This window comes from Xyrauchen texanus, chromosome 26, assembly GCF_025860055.1.
Source record: "Xyrauchen texanus isolate HMW12.3.18 chromosome 26, RBS_HiC_50CHRs, whole genome shotgun sequence".
NCBI lineage: Eukaryota > Metazoa > Chordata > Actinopteri > Cypriniformes > Catostomidae > Xyrauchen > Xyrauchen texanus.
The window spans coordinates 10,983,196-10,999,865 of NC_068301.1; the positions used below are offsets into that span (position 1 = coordinate 10,983,196).

Below are 16,670 nucleotides of genomic sequence, written 5' to 3' on the forward strand. Positions count from 1 at the left end.
ATGTATCCATTAACATAACATATTAACAGTTAATGCATTCTGAATTAACATAAAAATAAATAACTTAAAATATATCTGTTCATTGTTAGTTCGTGTAAGTTCAGAATGCATTAACTAATGTTAACGTGTATAGCATATATTTAAATCAGTATTAAAGGGATAGTCTGTGTTCAATACAAGTCAAGCTCAATCAACTGCATTTGTGGCACAATGTAAATTACCACAAAATTTAGTTCGACATGTCCCTCATTTAGTAAAAAAAACAAAGAGCAGGCAAGCAAAAATCTGGGTTATAGTGACGCACTTACAAAGGAAGCCAATCCATAGACATTACTCACTCTTTCTAAAGCATTGCCACAAAATATAAACGATATGTGTCTTAACATGATTTTTGTGTGATAAAATCACTTGATAAACTTTTCTGTGTAGTTATACTCAATTTTACAACTTCTTTGTCATGACGACGAAACTGCGTACACATTAAAATCCTAAAACGACGATTAAAACAACTTTACAGCTCAAATAGCACATGAGTTTAACAGCAGAATTAATGTAAGTGCTTTTAAAATTAAAATTATAAACTTCAAATTTCTGTGTTTAATCTCTCCAAATATTTGTCCCATTCACTTCCTTCATAAAAGCCTCACTCTAACCATTATTTGTATATATTTATAAAAATAAATAAAATGAGGCTCAAGTAATTAATATTTGCAGTAATCACAGTATGCCACAAATGCTGTTGACTGAGCAAAAATTGTTTAGAGACCAGAATATTCCTTAGATTAATAAATGCAGATATACTAAATGCAGTAACTAAAAGTTGTAGGTTAACAGTAGTTAATGCATTAGGAACTAACAATAAACATTAACTTATTATGGTGATGGTGGTGGCGTAGTGGCAAAATCACAGGGCTGTTAATCAGAGGGTCCCTGGTTTTAATCCCACGGCCACCAGCATTGTGCCCTTGAGCAAGGCACTTAACTCCAGGTTGTTCCGGGGGAATTGTCCCTGTAATAATTGCACTGTAAGTCGCTTTGGATAAAAGCGTCTGCCAAATGCATAAATGTAAATGTAAATATTATATTAATAAATGCCGAAATAAATATTGTTTATTGTTAGTTCATGACACCAAATGAATTAACTATAAAAAATGGAACCTTATTCTAAAGTGTTACCATAAATACTGTAAAAGGATTATTCATTGCTAGTGTTACCAAATATAATATTATGGAATAGTTACACAGATAATTTATCAATTTTTTATGAAGTGCAAATTCATAAAAGTTGTACTTTCCACTGTGTAAGACCGCACTTTCTTTGTTACAACATAAGGAAAACAAATATTTCGACACCATTATTTAGTTACTGTAGTGCTCCCATATTGGATAGAAACTTCCAGAAGCAAGTGTGGATCAGAATGACCTATCTCTCTCTCTCTCACACACACACACAATTACAACTCCTGTTGCTCACTCTAAAGCATGGAACCGCAGGTCTCATTCAGGTACTGCACTGTCTCCATGACGACCAAGGGCAGATAGAAACTCTTTTTGATCACATGAAAGAACTTTAATACACATCACGAAAACCAGAAACACATGATCATAAAATACATTTGCAGATATATTTAAATGTTATTGAATTATTTTACTTTTAGGATCATTCCTCCCCCCTCCTCTCCGAGAGATTGTGACAGTGCTGCCTGCATGACCTTCTTATATTCCATTATCAGTAATTCAGGTACATTTACTCCAGAGGTAATCTTGTGAGGTCTCTCGATATAATTCAAAGATATACATAGCCTTTTTCGTGACCCTGGAACAGTCTTGTCTGTTTTATGTTCGCATCTTGAAGTTCAGAGTGGACTCTGTGCCACATCTTGATCAAGTTTCTGAATGTACATTAAAGTTAAGGACACTTTTACTGAGTTGTAATTCTAACAATAAAGTATCAGTACTATTTTAGTGGTACGTTTGGTGGAGGCAGCTTGCAAATGTGGCTAAGGTTACTGAAATAAAGAAGACTGTTGCATGACTGGGAACAGAGGTTTCCTTACACCGTATGTGATATCTGTATAATACTGAGTATTATTAAAGGTTTTTATTGTTAATTATTAATCATTAAAGATTTAAAGGGATAGTTCACCCAAACATTACATTTCTTTCATCATTTACTCACTTTATACCATCCCAGATTTGTATGATTTTCTTCTGCTGAACACAAAAAAAATGTTCTTAGAAGAATATCGCAGCTCTTTTGGTCCTTTCAATGCAAGTGAATGGTGACCAGAACTTTCAAGCTCCAAAAAGCACATAAAGGCAGCATGAAAGTAATCCAGTGGTTAAATTAACATCTTCTGAAGTGTTGCAAACCATTTGGGTGATAAACAGATCAATATTTCAGTATTTTTCCCCTACAAATCTCCACTCTAGCTTTCACTTTCAGAATGTGAAAGTGAAAGTTGAGATTCACAGTAAAATATTTATCTGTTTCTCACCCACACCTATAATATCACTTCTGAAGACATTTTACCACTGGAGTCAGGATTAATTTTATGCTGCCTTTATGTGCTTTTTGGAGTTTGAAATGCCTGGTCACATTCACTTATATTGAAAAGACCTACAGAGCTGAGATATTCTCCTAAAAATATTAGTTTGTATTCTGCAGAAGAAAGGAAGTCATGCACATCCAGGTTGGCAGGAGGGTGAGTAATGTAAGTGCTTTTAAAATTAAAATTATAAACTTCAAATTTCTGTGTTTAATCTCTCCAAATATTTGTCCCATTCACTTCCTTCATAAAAGCCTCACTCTAACCATTATTTTTATATATTTATAAAAGCATAATTTAATAGCAAATGTTTTCAGTTTCAGATGCCATTGTAGAAATTCAGTATTCATGGCCAGCCATGATTACTTTAATCAATGAGCGAAAATGTCAAATAACAGGATGGTTACTGAGATTAACTGGTTATGGGATTCTAACATGTGCAGACCCTCTCCATGTAGAATAAAACAGCTAGAGTTTTCATTTTGTGTGTGTGTGTGTGAGTGCTCATGATTCCTACATATATTGCAAAATTACAATTCATGTCTTTAGGAGTTAAACTTTTTTGATGAAAATTAATGAGTGCACCTTTAAAATGCAAAAAAAAACAAAAAAAACAAACAAATGTAATTCTAAACATGCATTTTATAGACACCCTTTGAAAGTCTACCATAATGTAGCTCAAGATAACAGCTGATCAAATGTAAGATTACTTTGCAGATGCCAAATCACTCACCTTCCTCACCACTCATAATGGGGTTTTTTTGTTTGTTTTTTTGTCGTTGCATGTATTATATACATCACTAAGACTGCACAGCAAGTATTAAGTAGGGTCGTATTTTGTTGCGACCGGAAACACGTCATCATGAGTAAGCACACAGCAAATGCTTATTTTTATAACCACAAAAGCCCATATTAAGCCTTATTTCATCCAACTTACCAAGGATATAATACATACATTAGCCAATACCAATTTTTATCAGATAAAATCAATATGTATCAGTAAACAAGCTCCTTGCTTTCTCTCCGATTTAAAAACTTACGTATAAGCATTTAAAATGCCATCATAAATAATATGAAAAACAACAGGAGCTACACTGTGGTGCAGTTGGTGGATGGTGCTGCCTCCATCTTGCTCTTCATCTCTCTGGCCTCATTGGTAGGGCACTCAGAAGCAATCTGACAACGGAACACCTGCTTATATGCCTGCCTAAAGTTCTCAGAGAGGAACGCGTATATAACAGGGTTTACAGAGGAGTTGCTGTATGCCAGACAATGAGCTGCCACTCTGAGCACGAAGGATGCCTGGTTGAGGGGGAAAGAGCCAAACTCGACCCACAGATGCACCACATGATGGGGCAGCCAAGACAAGCAGAAGACCACCACAACCACCAGGACTGTCTGGGCAGTCTGTCAAAAGTGATGGAGAGGTTTTAATGGTTGTTTTAATACACCATAATGATCTATGTCATCATACACTGAATATAAATAGGTTTGGTTAGTATTGAGTGTTAAATTACACAGATTCATTGAGGTAATCAAAAGTTACTCATTTTAATATATCATGCAAGCACAATTTATATCTTACCTTCTTTTTGGATGCCTCAGACTTTTTGGAGACATTTCTTAGCTTTTTATGCAAATGATTGAGGACCTAAAGACACATTGGAATATGATAGTTTGAAACGAAAATGTAGAAGACCACTTGATATATAGATTCAAATAATCCTTTTGAATATTAAAGATTCACTAACATTCATAATCAAGTCATATAATGAGCCACTAACCTTTGCGTAACAGAAAGATATTAGAATCAAAGGAAGCACATATCCAAAGACGAATGTACACACCACATAGATCTTCCTTCGGCTGTATTCTGGCCACACTTCCCAGCAAAACGTATTGTTACCCTCACTTTCCACGATGCCCTGGTAGTAGGCAACTGGAGTGGCCATGGCGAAGGAAAGCACCCATATGATCACCACCCCGATCAATGCATGCCTCGAAACTCTAATGGAAGAAGACTTCCTGCTGTGCACGATGGCTATATACCTGTCCACAGACATGGCTGATAAGGTGAAGATGCTCACCAACATGGACACAGTGAAAAAGTAGTGGATGAATTTGCAAATAAAGGCACCCAGGATCCATGTGGGCAGCATGTAAACTGTTGATTGAAAGGGGATGCAGAAGAGAAGATAGGAAAGATCTGCCACACTAAGGTTCAGGATGAAGATGTTGGTGGTGCTTCGTTGCTGTCCAGGTTTGCGTCGCGCGAGAACAGTGATGACCAGAGAGTTTCCAAGGACCCCCAAAGTAAAAATGAGTCCAAAAATCAGAAGCGTGATGAAGTTGTCGGTTCCGATCCCGAATAATGTATTTTCAGGCGCCTCTAAGTCAATGTTCCTCTCACGTCTCTCTAATTCACTTCTGTTTTGGATGTTCATCGTCCTGGGAGCTTATGTTCACGCGTCGTCGTGAAAACGAACTCTTTTTCAATTAGTACTCTGGATTTATTGACTTCCCAGAAGAGAAACTTGCTGAAAATGTGGCTTCGCCTTGAAAAAGCGCGTAAAGTTTTCTGGAGTCCACGCGTAACAGGTTCTGAGAATGAGGTGTTTATGCACGCGCATCATAATAATGTCATATCGGACACTTTTTAAAACAATAGAAAATATGTAATAATTCTCAGAATGAAAGTTTCTAACAATCCCTTTGTTTTACTCTGACTGTTGGCGTTCACACATATTCATGCTTTCATCTCAGGTGCTCTTTTTTGTTTGAGCTCGCGCTCGATGGAGAAGCGCTGTCCAGCTGCAGCAATCAAATATGGCTTGTGTGCTCGTCACTGAGACACAAATTACCCACCCTTACTCACCCATCCTCTTACATGGAAAAAGCGCAGGCTCCATGATTCAGGAGTTTGTTTTTCTCTCCCACTTTTTGTGTTGAACCAAAGAGACCTTTTTCCATTAGAACTCTTTCCAATATTACAATACAAGACACTCAATGGTGTAGTGAACTTATGTACTGACAAAAATGTTAACCTAAAAATCTGCTTGTAACATCAAAATAAACAGGTCTGAAATGCTATTTAATATGACTAAATCAATGTAAATACACAAACCAAACTCATTTTTAGGGTTTGATTATATATAAAAAAAATGTACAGTGTAAATCTAGGCTACATTTTGTTTAAGCATTTTGTTGAGGCAAAATATTCAATATAGATGGTAAAACCAGAACTACATAAAAATGTTTTGAGTGTTTCATGTTGTAACTTATGGTTTTCTTAGTCATATATATATATATATATATATATATATATATATATTTATTTATCAACTTGACTTAGGTTACACCAGCAATAATTTTACATGGTCAAAATAGATAGTAGTTCCTTAAAGCCAGGAGGCCGCTCCAGCCGCAGCCGCGACCCCGGACACCCGCGCCACATTGCCCCCACCCGCGTTACAGAAGATGGGGCCGGCGGACGACCCAGAGGCCTTCATCGACCTCTTCGAGAGGACGGCGGAGATTTGGGGGTGGCCCCAAGACCAGTGGGCAGCCCGGTTAGTCCCTCTCCTGTCCGGGGAAGCACAACTCGCGGCCCAACAACTGCCGGCAACAAGCCTCCTGGCTTACAACGACCTGCGAAAAGCCATCCTGCAACGGGTTGGTCGGTCCCCAGAAGAAAGTCGCCAACTCTTCCGGGCCTTAAAACTTGAGAAATCCGACCGCCCGCTTGCGTTCAGCCCAACGGCTCCGTGATGCGTGTCGGAGGTGGCTGCTTGCGCGGGACCGCGGCGCCGAGGAGCTCGTCGACCAGGTGGTACTGGAGCAGTTTGTCCAGCGCTTGCCCCGGAAGACGGCCGAGTGGGTCCAGTGCCACCGCCCGGCGTCGCTGGAGGAAGCCGTCCGGCTCGCGGAGGACCACATGGCGGCGATTCCTAGGGCGGACGAGCCCTCTTTGTCTGTCTCCCCTTCCTCTGTGTCTTCCCCTGTTTTTTTTCCCTCCCCTCTTCCCTCTCGCTCTGCTCTCTCCCCAGGGTCCGTTCCTGCCCCCCGCAGGCGTGGAGCGCTCACGCGCCCAGCTCCCCGGTCTTGGGAACACCCACCAAGCCCTTCTCCATCCTTCAGCCGCCTCCTCCTCAGGTGGGGGCTCGCCAGCACGGGTGCGGCCGCAGCGCCTGGGCCGGTCTGCTGGAGGTGCGGAGACCGGACCACTTCCGGGATCAGTGTCCGCTGATGGAAATAGGGGCGGTGGTACGGGTCTCCGATGTTCCACAGACTGCCCCCGATCGAGCTGGAGCGTATCGGATTCCGTAAGAATCTAGGGTACATACCAAGCTTTGTTGGATACCGGCTGTAACCAGACCACCATCCACCAACGCTTGGTTCAACCCGGGCTTTGGGCTCAGCTAAATTGGTGAGGGTAAGGTGGTGCACGGGATATTCACAAATATCCCGTGGTGACTTTGGCGATCAAATTCAGGGAGAAAAGCATAGTGTAGAGGCAGCGGTTAGTCCCCGCCTCACCCATCCGCTAATTCTGGGTACAGATTGGCCAAACTTTAGGAAATTATTGGAGGGAGTTTGCGCGGATGGGTCCTGCGTGAAAGTGAAGGCGTGTGTGTTGTGCGAGGCTTTGGCGGGGAGGCGGAGCCAGGGCCGTCCTCTGCTGCTCCGAAGTGACGGGGAAGGGGCGAGGTGGACGTCCTCCTCCGGAGTTCCCGGAGGGGACTTCCCTGGAGCAGTCGCGGGATGAAACCCTTAAGCACGCCTTTGACCAAGTGAGAGTAATCGATGGTCAACAACTCCGCCGGGTGTCGCCGTCTCATATCCGTACTTTTCGCTGATCAATGATCGCTATACAGGGTGACGCAGGACGCCCAGACAAAGGAAAAAGTAACTCAATTGTTGATTCCACGGAGCCGCCGGGAAATGGTTTTCCAGGCGCTCACTATAATCCTATGGCCGGTCACCTAGGGGAACGAAAAACACTTCTCCGCCTAATAGCCCGCTTCTATTGGCCGGGCATTGGCGGTGACGCCCGCAGGTGGTGTGCGGCGTGCCGTGAATGTCAGCTGGTAAACCCACCGCCACCCCAAAAGCGCCATTGCGCTCTCTACCATTAATCGAGGTCCCCTTCGAAAGAATTGGGATGGACCTCGCCGGGCCATTAGAACGGTCAGCACGCGGACATCGCTCGTGTTAGTCCTAGTGGATTACGCGACGCGGTATCCGGAAGCAGTGCCTCTGAGCAACATCTCCGCGACGCAGTGTTGCAGGGGCACTCTTCAAGATAATCTCCGGGTGGGGATCCCGAAGAGATCCTCACCGACCAGGGCACAACGCTTATGTCACGAAGCACTTCGCGAACTTTACGAGCTCTTGGGCATCAAATCGATTCGCGACTAGCGCTTACCATCCTCAGACAGATGGCCTAGTGGAACGGTTTAATAAAACGCTCAAGAACATGATTCGTAAATTGCATACACGATGACGCTAGAAATTGGGATAAGTGGCTAGACCCCTGTTATTTGCAGTACGAGAGGTCCCGCAAGCCTCCACCGGTTCTCCCCGCTTGAGTTGTTGTACGGACGACGCTCACGCTGGGTCCTCGATGTCATCCGTGAAAATTGGGAGGAGGGACCTTCTAATGCCAAAAATGAAATTCAATACGTTCTTGATCTTCGAGCAAAGCTCCACACACTGGGGCTGACTAACACAAGAGCATTTGCTCCAGGCTCAAGAACGCCAACGCCGGCTGTATGACAGGGGTGCTCAGCTACGGAATTTGCACCGGAGATAAAGTGCTTGTATTACTCCCAACATCGAAGCTCAAAATTACTCGCCAAGTGGCAAGGACCGTTTGAGGTCACACGACGAGTAGGGGATCTCGATTATGAAGTCAAACGTATCGATAGAGGGGCGCCGTCAAATATATCACCTCAACCTCCTGAAATTGTGGAGGGAGGAGGCGGCCTCTGTGACGCTGGCCACGGTAGTTCCGAGAGGGCGGAGCTCGGACCGGAGGTAAACAAAAACTACAATCTTAACACTCCGGTCACTTGTGGGGACCAGCTCTCACCGCGGCAGCTCACAGAGGTTTCTGAGTTACAAAAAGAGTTTGCGGACGTGTTTTCCCCTCTCCGGGCCGTACTGAACCTCATACAGCACCACATCGAGACCGAGCCGGGCGCGGTGGTGCGTGTCGCCTCTATCGCTTACCCGAACATAAAAAGAAAGTCGCTCGGGAAGAATTAGATGCAATGCTCGATATGGGCGTAATAGAGGAATCCCACAGTGATTGGTCCAGCCCGGTTGTTCTTGTTCCCAAGAGTGATGGGTCGGTTCGGTTCTGTGTGGATTACAGGAAAGTCAACGCGGTGTCTAAATTTGACGCTGCACTCCAATGCCCCGTGTTGATGAACTGCTCGATCGGTTAGGTACTGCTCGATTTTACTCGACCCTGGATTTAACAAAGGGCTATTGGCAGATCCCCTTGACACCAATGTCCCGCGAGAAAACAGCCTTCACCACGCCGTTTGGATTACACCAATTTGTGACGCTTCCTTTCGGTTTGTTCGGGGCCCCAGCCACGCTCCAGCGACTCATGGATCGGATCCTCAGACCGCGATACCGCGTACGCCGCTGCCTATTTGGATGACATTATCATCTATAGCAATGATTGGCAGCGGCACATGCAACATCTGAGGGCCGTCCTGAGATCGCTGCGGCGGGCGGGCTCACGGCAAACCCTAAGAAGTGTGCGGTTGGGCGTGTGGAGGTACGGTATCTGGGGTTCCACTTGGGTCATGGCCAGGTGCGTCCCCAAATTGAAAAGACTGCGGCGATTAGCGACTTGCCCTAGACCTAAGACCAAAAAGGGGGTGAGACAGTTCCTGGGGCTGGCTGGCTATTACAGAAGATTTGTGCCTAATTATTCGGACGCCACCAGCCCGCTGACTGATCTCACTAAAAAGGGGGCTCCAGATCCGGTCCAATGGTCGGAGCAGTGCCAACAGGCGTTACGCAGATTAAAGCTGCACTTTGTGGGGGCCGCTTTACATGCACCTGATTTTTCTCTCCCTTTTATTTTGCAGACGGACGCTTCAGACAGAGGGCTGGGGGCCGTACTCTCGCAGCTGGTGGAGGGGAGGAGCCCGGTGCTGTACATTAGCCGGAAGCTCTCCTTAAGGGAGACTAAGTACAGCACCGTGGAAAAGGAGTGTTTGGCCATCAAGTGGGCGGTCCTCACCCTCCGTTACTACCTGCTGGGGCGGGCCTTCACCCTCTGTTCGGATCATGCCCCACTCCAGTGGCTCCACCGCATGAAGGATACTAACGCCCGGATCACCCGTTGGTATCTCGCTCTCCAGCCTTTTAAATTCAAGGTGATCCACAGACCGGGGTGCAGATGGCTGCCGCCGACTTCCTCTCCAGAAATGGGGGAGTGGTAGGCAGGTCGGATGACGCCCGGCCTGAGTCGGGCGGTGGGGGTATGTGGCAGCGGGGCGTGGTCAAGCGCCCGTCCGGGAGAGAGAAGCGGTAAGGGCGCTCACACCTGGGCCAAATTATGACTAACACCTGTCTCTAATTGCAGTAGAGTGAGGAGAGCGGTGAAAAAGCCAGCAGCCTCAGAGCAGAGGGAAGCCGACCAGAGCAAGCCAACCCAGTGCGCTTGTGTTGTTGTGTGTTGGTTTTTTTGTAAATGTTTGTGAGACAGACAGCCATTAAAAACCTTACCTTCTCGCTGAAACCTTCGTTTCCTGTCCTCCTTCCCGTGAGGGTTTTACACTATGTCTCCAGTGGTTAAATCTATATCTTTAGAAGTAATATGATAAGTGTCACGATTCCCTTGTTGTCTGCCCTGGGTTTCACTTGTCATTGTTAAATGTACTACACTTCCCAGAATCCACCACTGCCATTTTGTTCATTGTTCTCACCTGTGTCTAATTCAGTCATCACTCCCTGGTTATTTAAGCCCTGCTTTTTGTTCACTCCTTGTCGTTCGTTGTTTGTTGTTAGCCTGGTTTGTGTTCCCTGCCCGAGTTCTCTGTCTTGTTCCTTCGTGTTTAGTTTTCAGTTCTATTTTCCCCATTGAGGGTTGTTCCTTTGTGTTTTTCTTGCTTGTTTATTTAATAAAGTGGAACTGCATTTAGATCCGCATCTCCTCGTCTGCCTTGCTGCTCAAGCGTTACAATAAGTGTGAGTGAGAAACGGATCAAAATCTAACTCCAGGGACTAAAAAGGATTTATGGAATGAAAATGAAAGTAAAGCAGAATGTAACCGAAAATCGGAACAAAGTGATTTTCAATTGTTCCGGAGTGAAAACTTTATTTTCAAATGCTGGAAACCGATGGGTGTGGTTAGCTTGGTGAGTACTGACGCTGACTACCACCCCTGGAGTCTCAAGTTCAAATCCAGGGTGTGCTGCAGTGACTCCAGCCAGGTCTCCTAAGCAACCAAATTGGCCTGGTTGCTATGGAGGGTAGAGACACATGGGGTAATCTCCTCGTGGTTGCGATTTAGGGGTTCTCACTCTCAATGGGGAATTGTGTGTGTGGAGCCTCCACATGCTGTAAGTCTCTGCGGTGTCATGCACAAAGAGCCACGTGATCAGATGCGCGGATTGTCTGTCTCAGAAGTGGAGCCAACTGAGACTTGTCCTCCGCCACCCAGATTGAGGTGAGTAAACGCGCCACCATGAGGACCTACCAAGTAGTGGAAATTGGGCATTCCAAATTGGGAGAAAAGGGGATATAAAAAATGCTGTAAAGCAGTTAAATTTGTTCTTTTTTAAAAATAATTTCTTCATGAAACTAAAGGCTAAATTTTTTATTTATTTTTTTTTTTTTATTTTTTTTTTTTACAGCATATTTTTGGAACCACACCACTTTGTTGCCTGAAAAAATTAAATATGTGCTTCGGTCCTGAAGGAAACCACTGCAAAAACATGTATTTGCCGAATTGTCTGTTGAGGGTGTCACATTCTGTGAATGAAGAGCTTTTTAACAACTGTATAATTATTACATATACGTACACTGCAACTTCAGAAACAAGGAAAACATAGTTAGATGTAAAAAGAAAATTTGTTTCCAAGTCTTCACTGAATTATTGTAAGATATGATGCATTAATACAGATCTGATTTTGCCGGGTTTTGACTGACAAGCAAATCTTTAACTAAAACTTTACTTAAAGATGCTGTAAGCAAGTTTGTTTCATGGAAAGGTATGCAAAATTGTTCCTACTCCTTGAAAGTTCTTAATTAAATAAGTGTCATAAGATATCTCACCTGCTTCTGTGACAGCTCTAGACTCCGTAAACACTACAGCAAACAAAAATGTGCCAGCGGTCCATGGATAATAACGCTTTCAGCCTGTCAATAATTTTTCGCATTCTTATAGTGTTGTAGTTGTGGCAAATTGAGGCTTACTGCCAATTTCTAGCCACGTTGTTCATCACAGTGGTCATATGAGGACGCTGTTTTGCTGCTGTTGTTTTTAACAACAGTTTCTGCAGGACGTTGGTCTCAATAAAGCTCATTTGGTATCTTTAGAGTTCAGGTTTTTGGAAAGAGGGGGTGTGGCTAATCCAACACTCAGTCTCATGTTAGTAGAACGGCTGAAATCGAATTACAGATTGAAATTGAATTACAGCACCTTTAACTGTTCGTTAACTATGCTTGTTAAGCGTTCTATTGTGATAAAAGTAAAAAAAATTAGATACAACTATTTTGAGCTTGTTTTACCAGACCAGATTGCCTGCTTCTCTTGTGAGATATTGCAATACTGCAATTGGAATTTCACCCACCCCTCAGCGCAGAGTACTGTCATTTTTAAGAAGAACGCTATTAACTGTTCTTTTATTTTTGTTCTAATTGGTAACCATTTGGAAAGTAAGCTGCAGAACTTTTGAACCTGAACGAAAAAATACAGTTTTTCCTCAAAATGAACCGAAAGGAAAAACATTTCTTTTTTTTAGTCCTTGCATTTACCATAAATGCATGAAAACACATATCACCAAAAACAAAATAAGAATGTGAATATGAAAGTGGAGATTGATGGTAAAAAAAAAATATTACTTAAATATTCTGTTTCTCATCCACACCTATCATATCGCCTCTAAAGAGATAGACTTAATCACTGGAGTTTTATGGATTTCTTTTATATGCATCTACATATTGGTACCCAATCAATTGCATTGTGAGGCCCTACATACAGCAGCTGAAATATTCTTCTAAAAATCTTCGTTTGTGGTCAGCAGAAGTCGTACACATCTGGGATGGCATGAGGGTGAGTGAAAGATGAGAGAATTTTCATTTCTGTGTGAACAACTTTAAAGCAACAATTGAAATATGATTTGGATTATGTAATCCAATTACATACTATATTAAATGTGCATATTCAGATTACAGTTACTTTTTGTGGATTACATGATGACAAGGATCACATAATTTATCAGTCTTGACATTCAAAGAATCACATGTAAATGTTTACTAATGTGAAATGAAAGTCTGTAAATGAGTGTAAATTGGTACTTAATACACTTAAAATTAAAAATGTTCATCATGCTAAAACATGCAATACGATTTAGTAATCCAAAAGTAAACAGATTACCTAAAAATGTAATCTAAAAGAATGTTACTGATTTTCTTGTCCAATTTGTAATCTGTGCATATCAAATGTAAAAGCACAATGGATAAATGCTAAAGTGGCTTAAAACATTGTAAATCTCTCATAAATAAAGCTCGTATCAAAGTCACATGCTACATCTTATGCCCACATAAAGCTAAAATGCTAAAGTTAATGTGTTTAGTTCATTTTACTGCTTATTAACACAAGAACATTTAATATTTAGTTAGTTGATTGCCTCCCCTCTCACGCTAAATGGTTTGCTATGACCTGCAGCGTGAGATTACCTGTATCCAAAGAGGATGTGCAACTGCACTTTCCTCATGGAACCAGAGATGTTTAGTCATATATGATCGCTAGTGAGATAACCACATCTCTAGTCTTCTCTTTAGATATTGATTGGGCCCAGGAAACTATGACAACTGAATTTATAATGAAATTATTTTTTTGGGGGGAAAACAAATGTAACTTGAGAGCTACCACGTATCGTCTTTTTAATGAGAAATCGTTCTTATCATGAACATGAGTGCTGAGGATGTGGCCCCACCTGAACTGAAACAAAAGCTTTTAGTGCATCACTAGACAATGTGAGACCAACCTAAACACATGAGGTGAATGATTATGAGAAAATACAATCACTACAATTCAATGCATTTTTCATAATCATAAGAAATCTTATCTTTTAAGAAAATTTATCTTTTAAGGATCTGGATTAAAAACAAATTGGTCACTGACATGCAATGGTTGTATATTTTCCTGTCCTTCTCGGAAGGCCTAAACATCTTACAGACACGAAACGCTGGCTGTTTTGCATGTGTTAAATAAATTGTTTTTAAAAATAACTAAATGCATAATCTAACTGCAGCCACTCATCAGAATGATTATTAGGCTGCACTTTACCGGTTTAGATTGTTTTGGAGTTCTTCAGCCTTTTGTGTGCTGCCCCTATGAGATCCCAATGTACTGATGTTACCATGGTGACCAGTTGCCTCTTCTCTAAGACCAAAACATTTTTTTCTTCCTCGCAGTGAGAGAAACCGTGCTGGAACTGATCATGTTTTTCTGGGTCAGATGAATCAAACACAATGCGATTAAGCTCCTTACTGAGATCATCAGTCATTTAAGAATCCATTCTAATCTTATAGTTATTAAAAATGAGCAAATTTGTTCCTTAGAAGGTGTCATCAGAGCTCTCAAGAGTAATGGTCAGCATGTGATCCGTAATGTTTTAAAACATGGCCTGAAGTTGTTTCAGAACCACGGACAGAGGCAGGGGACGCTGAGGCCGAGAACCAATAACTTCATCGAGATATTTGTGCATTTGAGTCAGACAGCAGAGACTAAATAAATTTAAATATATAAATGCTTTGTCTGTTGTAGTCATATATTTATAGCGGATTAAAATAATGATTTGCATCGTTCATTATTGAGAATATGCAAACAGGAGTTTGTCTGAAAAAAAAAATATATATATATATATATATATATATATATATATATATATATATATATATATATATATATATATATATATATATATATATATAATATATATTATTAAAAAGGTTGACCTGCAAAATGTGTTATTTATATTTTTTTTAGCTGTGCCTCGCACTGTTTGGAACTGGGTATTACCATAAATCCTTGAGCCTAGAGCACCTCAATCAGACCAATACAGAACACTTGATATTCACCATAGACATGTTTGGTCAGGTAATTTGTAATGGTTAGATGAGGTAGATGTAGTGCTTACGATAGTGAAATGGAGTGGTGGTGGTGTAGTGGGCTAAAGGCACATAATTTTTAATCAGAAGGACGCTGGTTCGATCCCCACAGCCACCACCATTGTGTCCTTGAGCAAGACACTTAACTCCAGGTTGCTCCGGGGGGATTGTCCCTGTAATAAGTGCACTGTAAGTCGCTTTGGATAAAAGTGCATAAATGTAGATGTAAATGAAGAGTTAATTCACAGAAAAAAAATAAAATTCTGTCATAATTTGGTCACCCTCATGTTTCGTCCGTGAAACACAAAAGGATATGTTTGGCAGAATGTTGCAGACTGACACCCTCAGTAACCATTCACTTTCTTTGTATGGAGAAAAAAGATGCAATGAAAATGAATGGTGACTGAGGCTATCTATCACTAACATTCTGTCAGCGTGTGTTCTACAAAACAAAGAAAGTCATAAAGGTTTGGAACAACATAAGGATGAGTTGTAAGAGAGCAGAGTTTTCAGTTTTGGTTGAAATATCCCTTACTGCATCTATCCACTTTTTATAATGAAAAGTGAGGTTTCATGTTGCTTCACAATAAAGTGAAATAATAAATATGGCACAAAACGCTACATTTATTGGTACAGTAACTTTTAGGTAACTGAACTGTAATGCTGTTGCCACACAAAACTAAATGCATCTGTGACAACTCATACTGCTGCTTTGAGTGATGTTGTTAATTCACCATCATCCTTATGCAAGTTCAGATCTGAAATGGGAGGTTAATGCAGCTGAGATCAATCTTTGTAGAAGTCTTGCCAATGTCATTCTCCTCTCATCTGTGTTATGAGGTAAGGGCTCTGACATAGCCTCTTTGTTGAAGTTTGTTATTTGACCTGTTAGACATTTTACAGTCTATGAGAGGGCAGACATCAGATCACAGAACAGAGAGATTAGTGATTGTGGTGCTTCATTTGAACTGTGGAGGGGGTAAGAGAGCGTCATTATTCTCTCAAGGCCCAGCCTAGAAGATAGAAATTTGGGTATATATCACACCTCTTCAGAGAAAGAGACAGATAAATAGTAAAATAAAAAATGAGAAATAGAAAAAAGACATTTATGGTAAATATTGTAAATTATAAAAAAAACATATATATTTATTATCTAATGCATTGACATTCATGTGTGGCTTAAGTGTCAAAATACTTTTTGTAAATGTTTTCTGTGACTGTTTATCAAGTTCTCATGCATTTCATTATTTGCAACTGCTAAATTCAGATTGAACTATTTTTACAGAAGGTCTCGATGGAGGGCAGTTATGCTATGACAGTCCAACATGTATTATAGTGTGAGCCTGAAAAGACCTTTGCATCCTAAAAATAGTAATTGTTAATGAGGAAAACAAACAGTTTGTGTGAACACCGCTCTGGCTGGCTCACTACAATGGATGCATTTCAATATAATTATTTGCTCACATTATAGCAGACATACTGTAGAATCAGTGGCACATTTACATTCATACAAAAGTCCTAAAAAAAAATTCTCTGACCTTACAATGTTTGATTAATGCTGAAATATGTAGTACAAGGCCTGGATTACCAATTTTATTTTGTACCAATATTTTTTTCTATAATAAAAGCAGAGTTACATTTGTTATAAATAATACATATAATTGCAGATTTTTAAAACACTTTCCCATTTTCTTCCCAATCGAAATTTTTTTTTTTTTTTAATTCATGTAAATTATGTAATCTTTTAAAAGTGTGCAC

General features: G+C 41.2%; 1 protein-coding gene across 1 annotated transcript; it reads right to left on the bottom strand.

The window, feature by feature from the left end:
- Nucleotides 1-3,638: 3,638 nt before the first annotated feature.
- On the bottom strand, nucleotides 3,639-4,993 carry galr1a (galanin receptor 1a). Its single transcript, XM_052093386.1, has 3 exons — nucleotides 4,334-4,993; nucleotides 4,135-4,200; nucleotides 3,639-3,956 (listed from the first exon to the last, which is right to left on the bottom strand). The coding sequence occupies exons 1-3, from the start codon at nucleotides 4,991-4,993 to the stop codon at nucleotides 3,639-3,641; spliced, it is 1,044 nt and encodes a 347-aa protein (XP_051949346.1).
- Nucleotides 4,994-16,670: the final 11,677 nt, after the last annotated feature.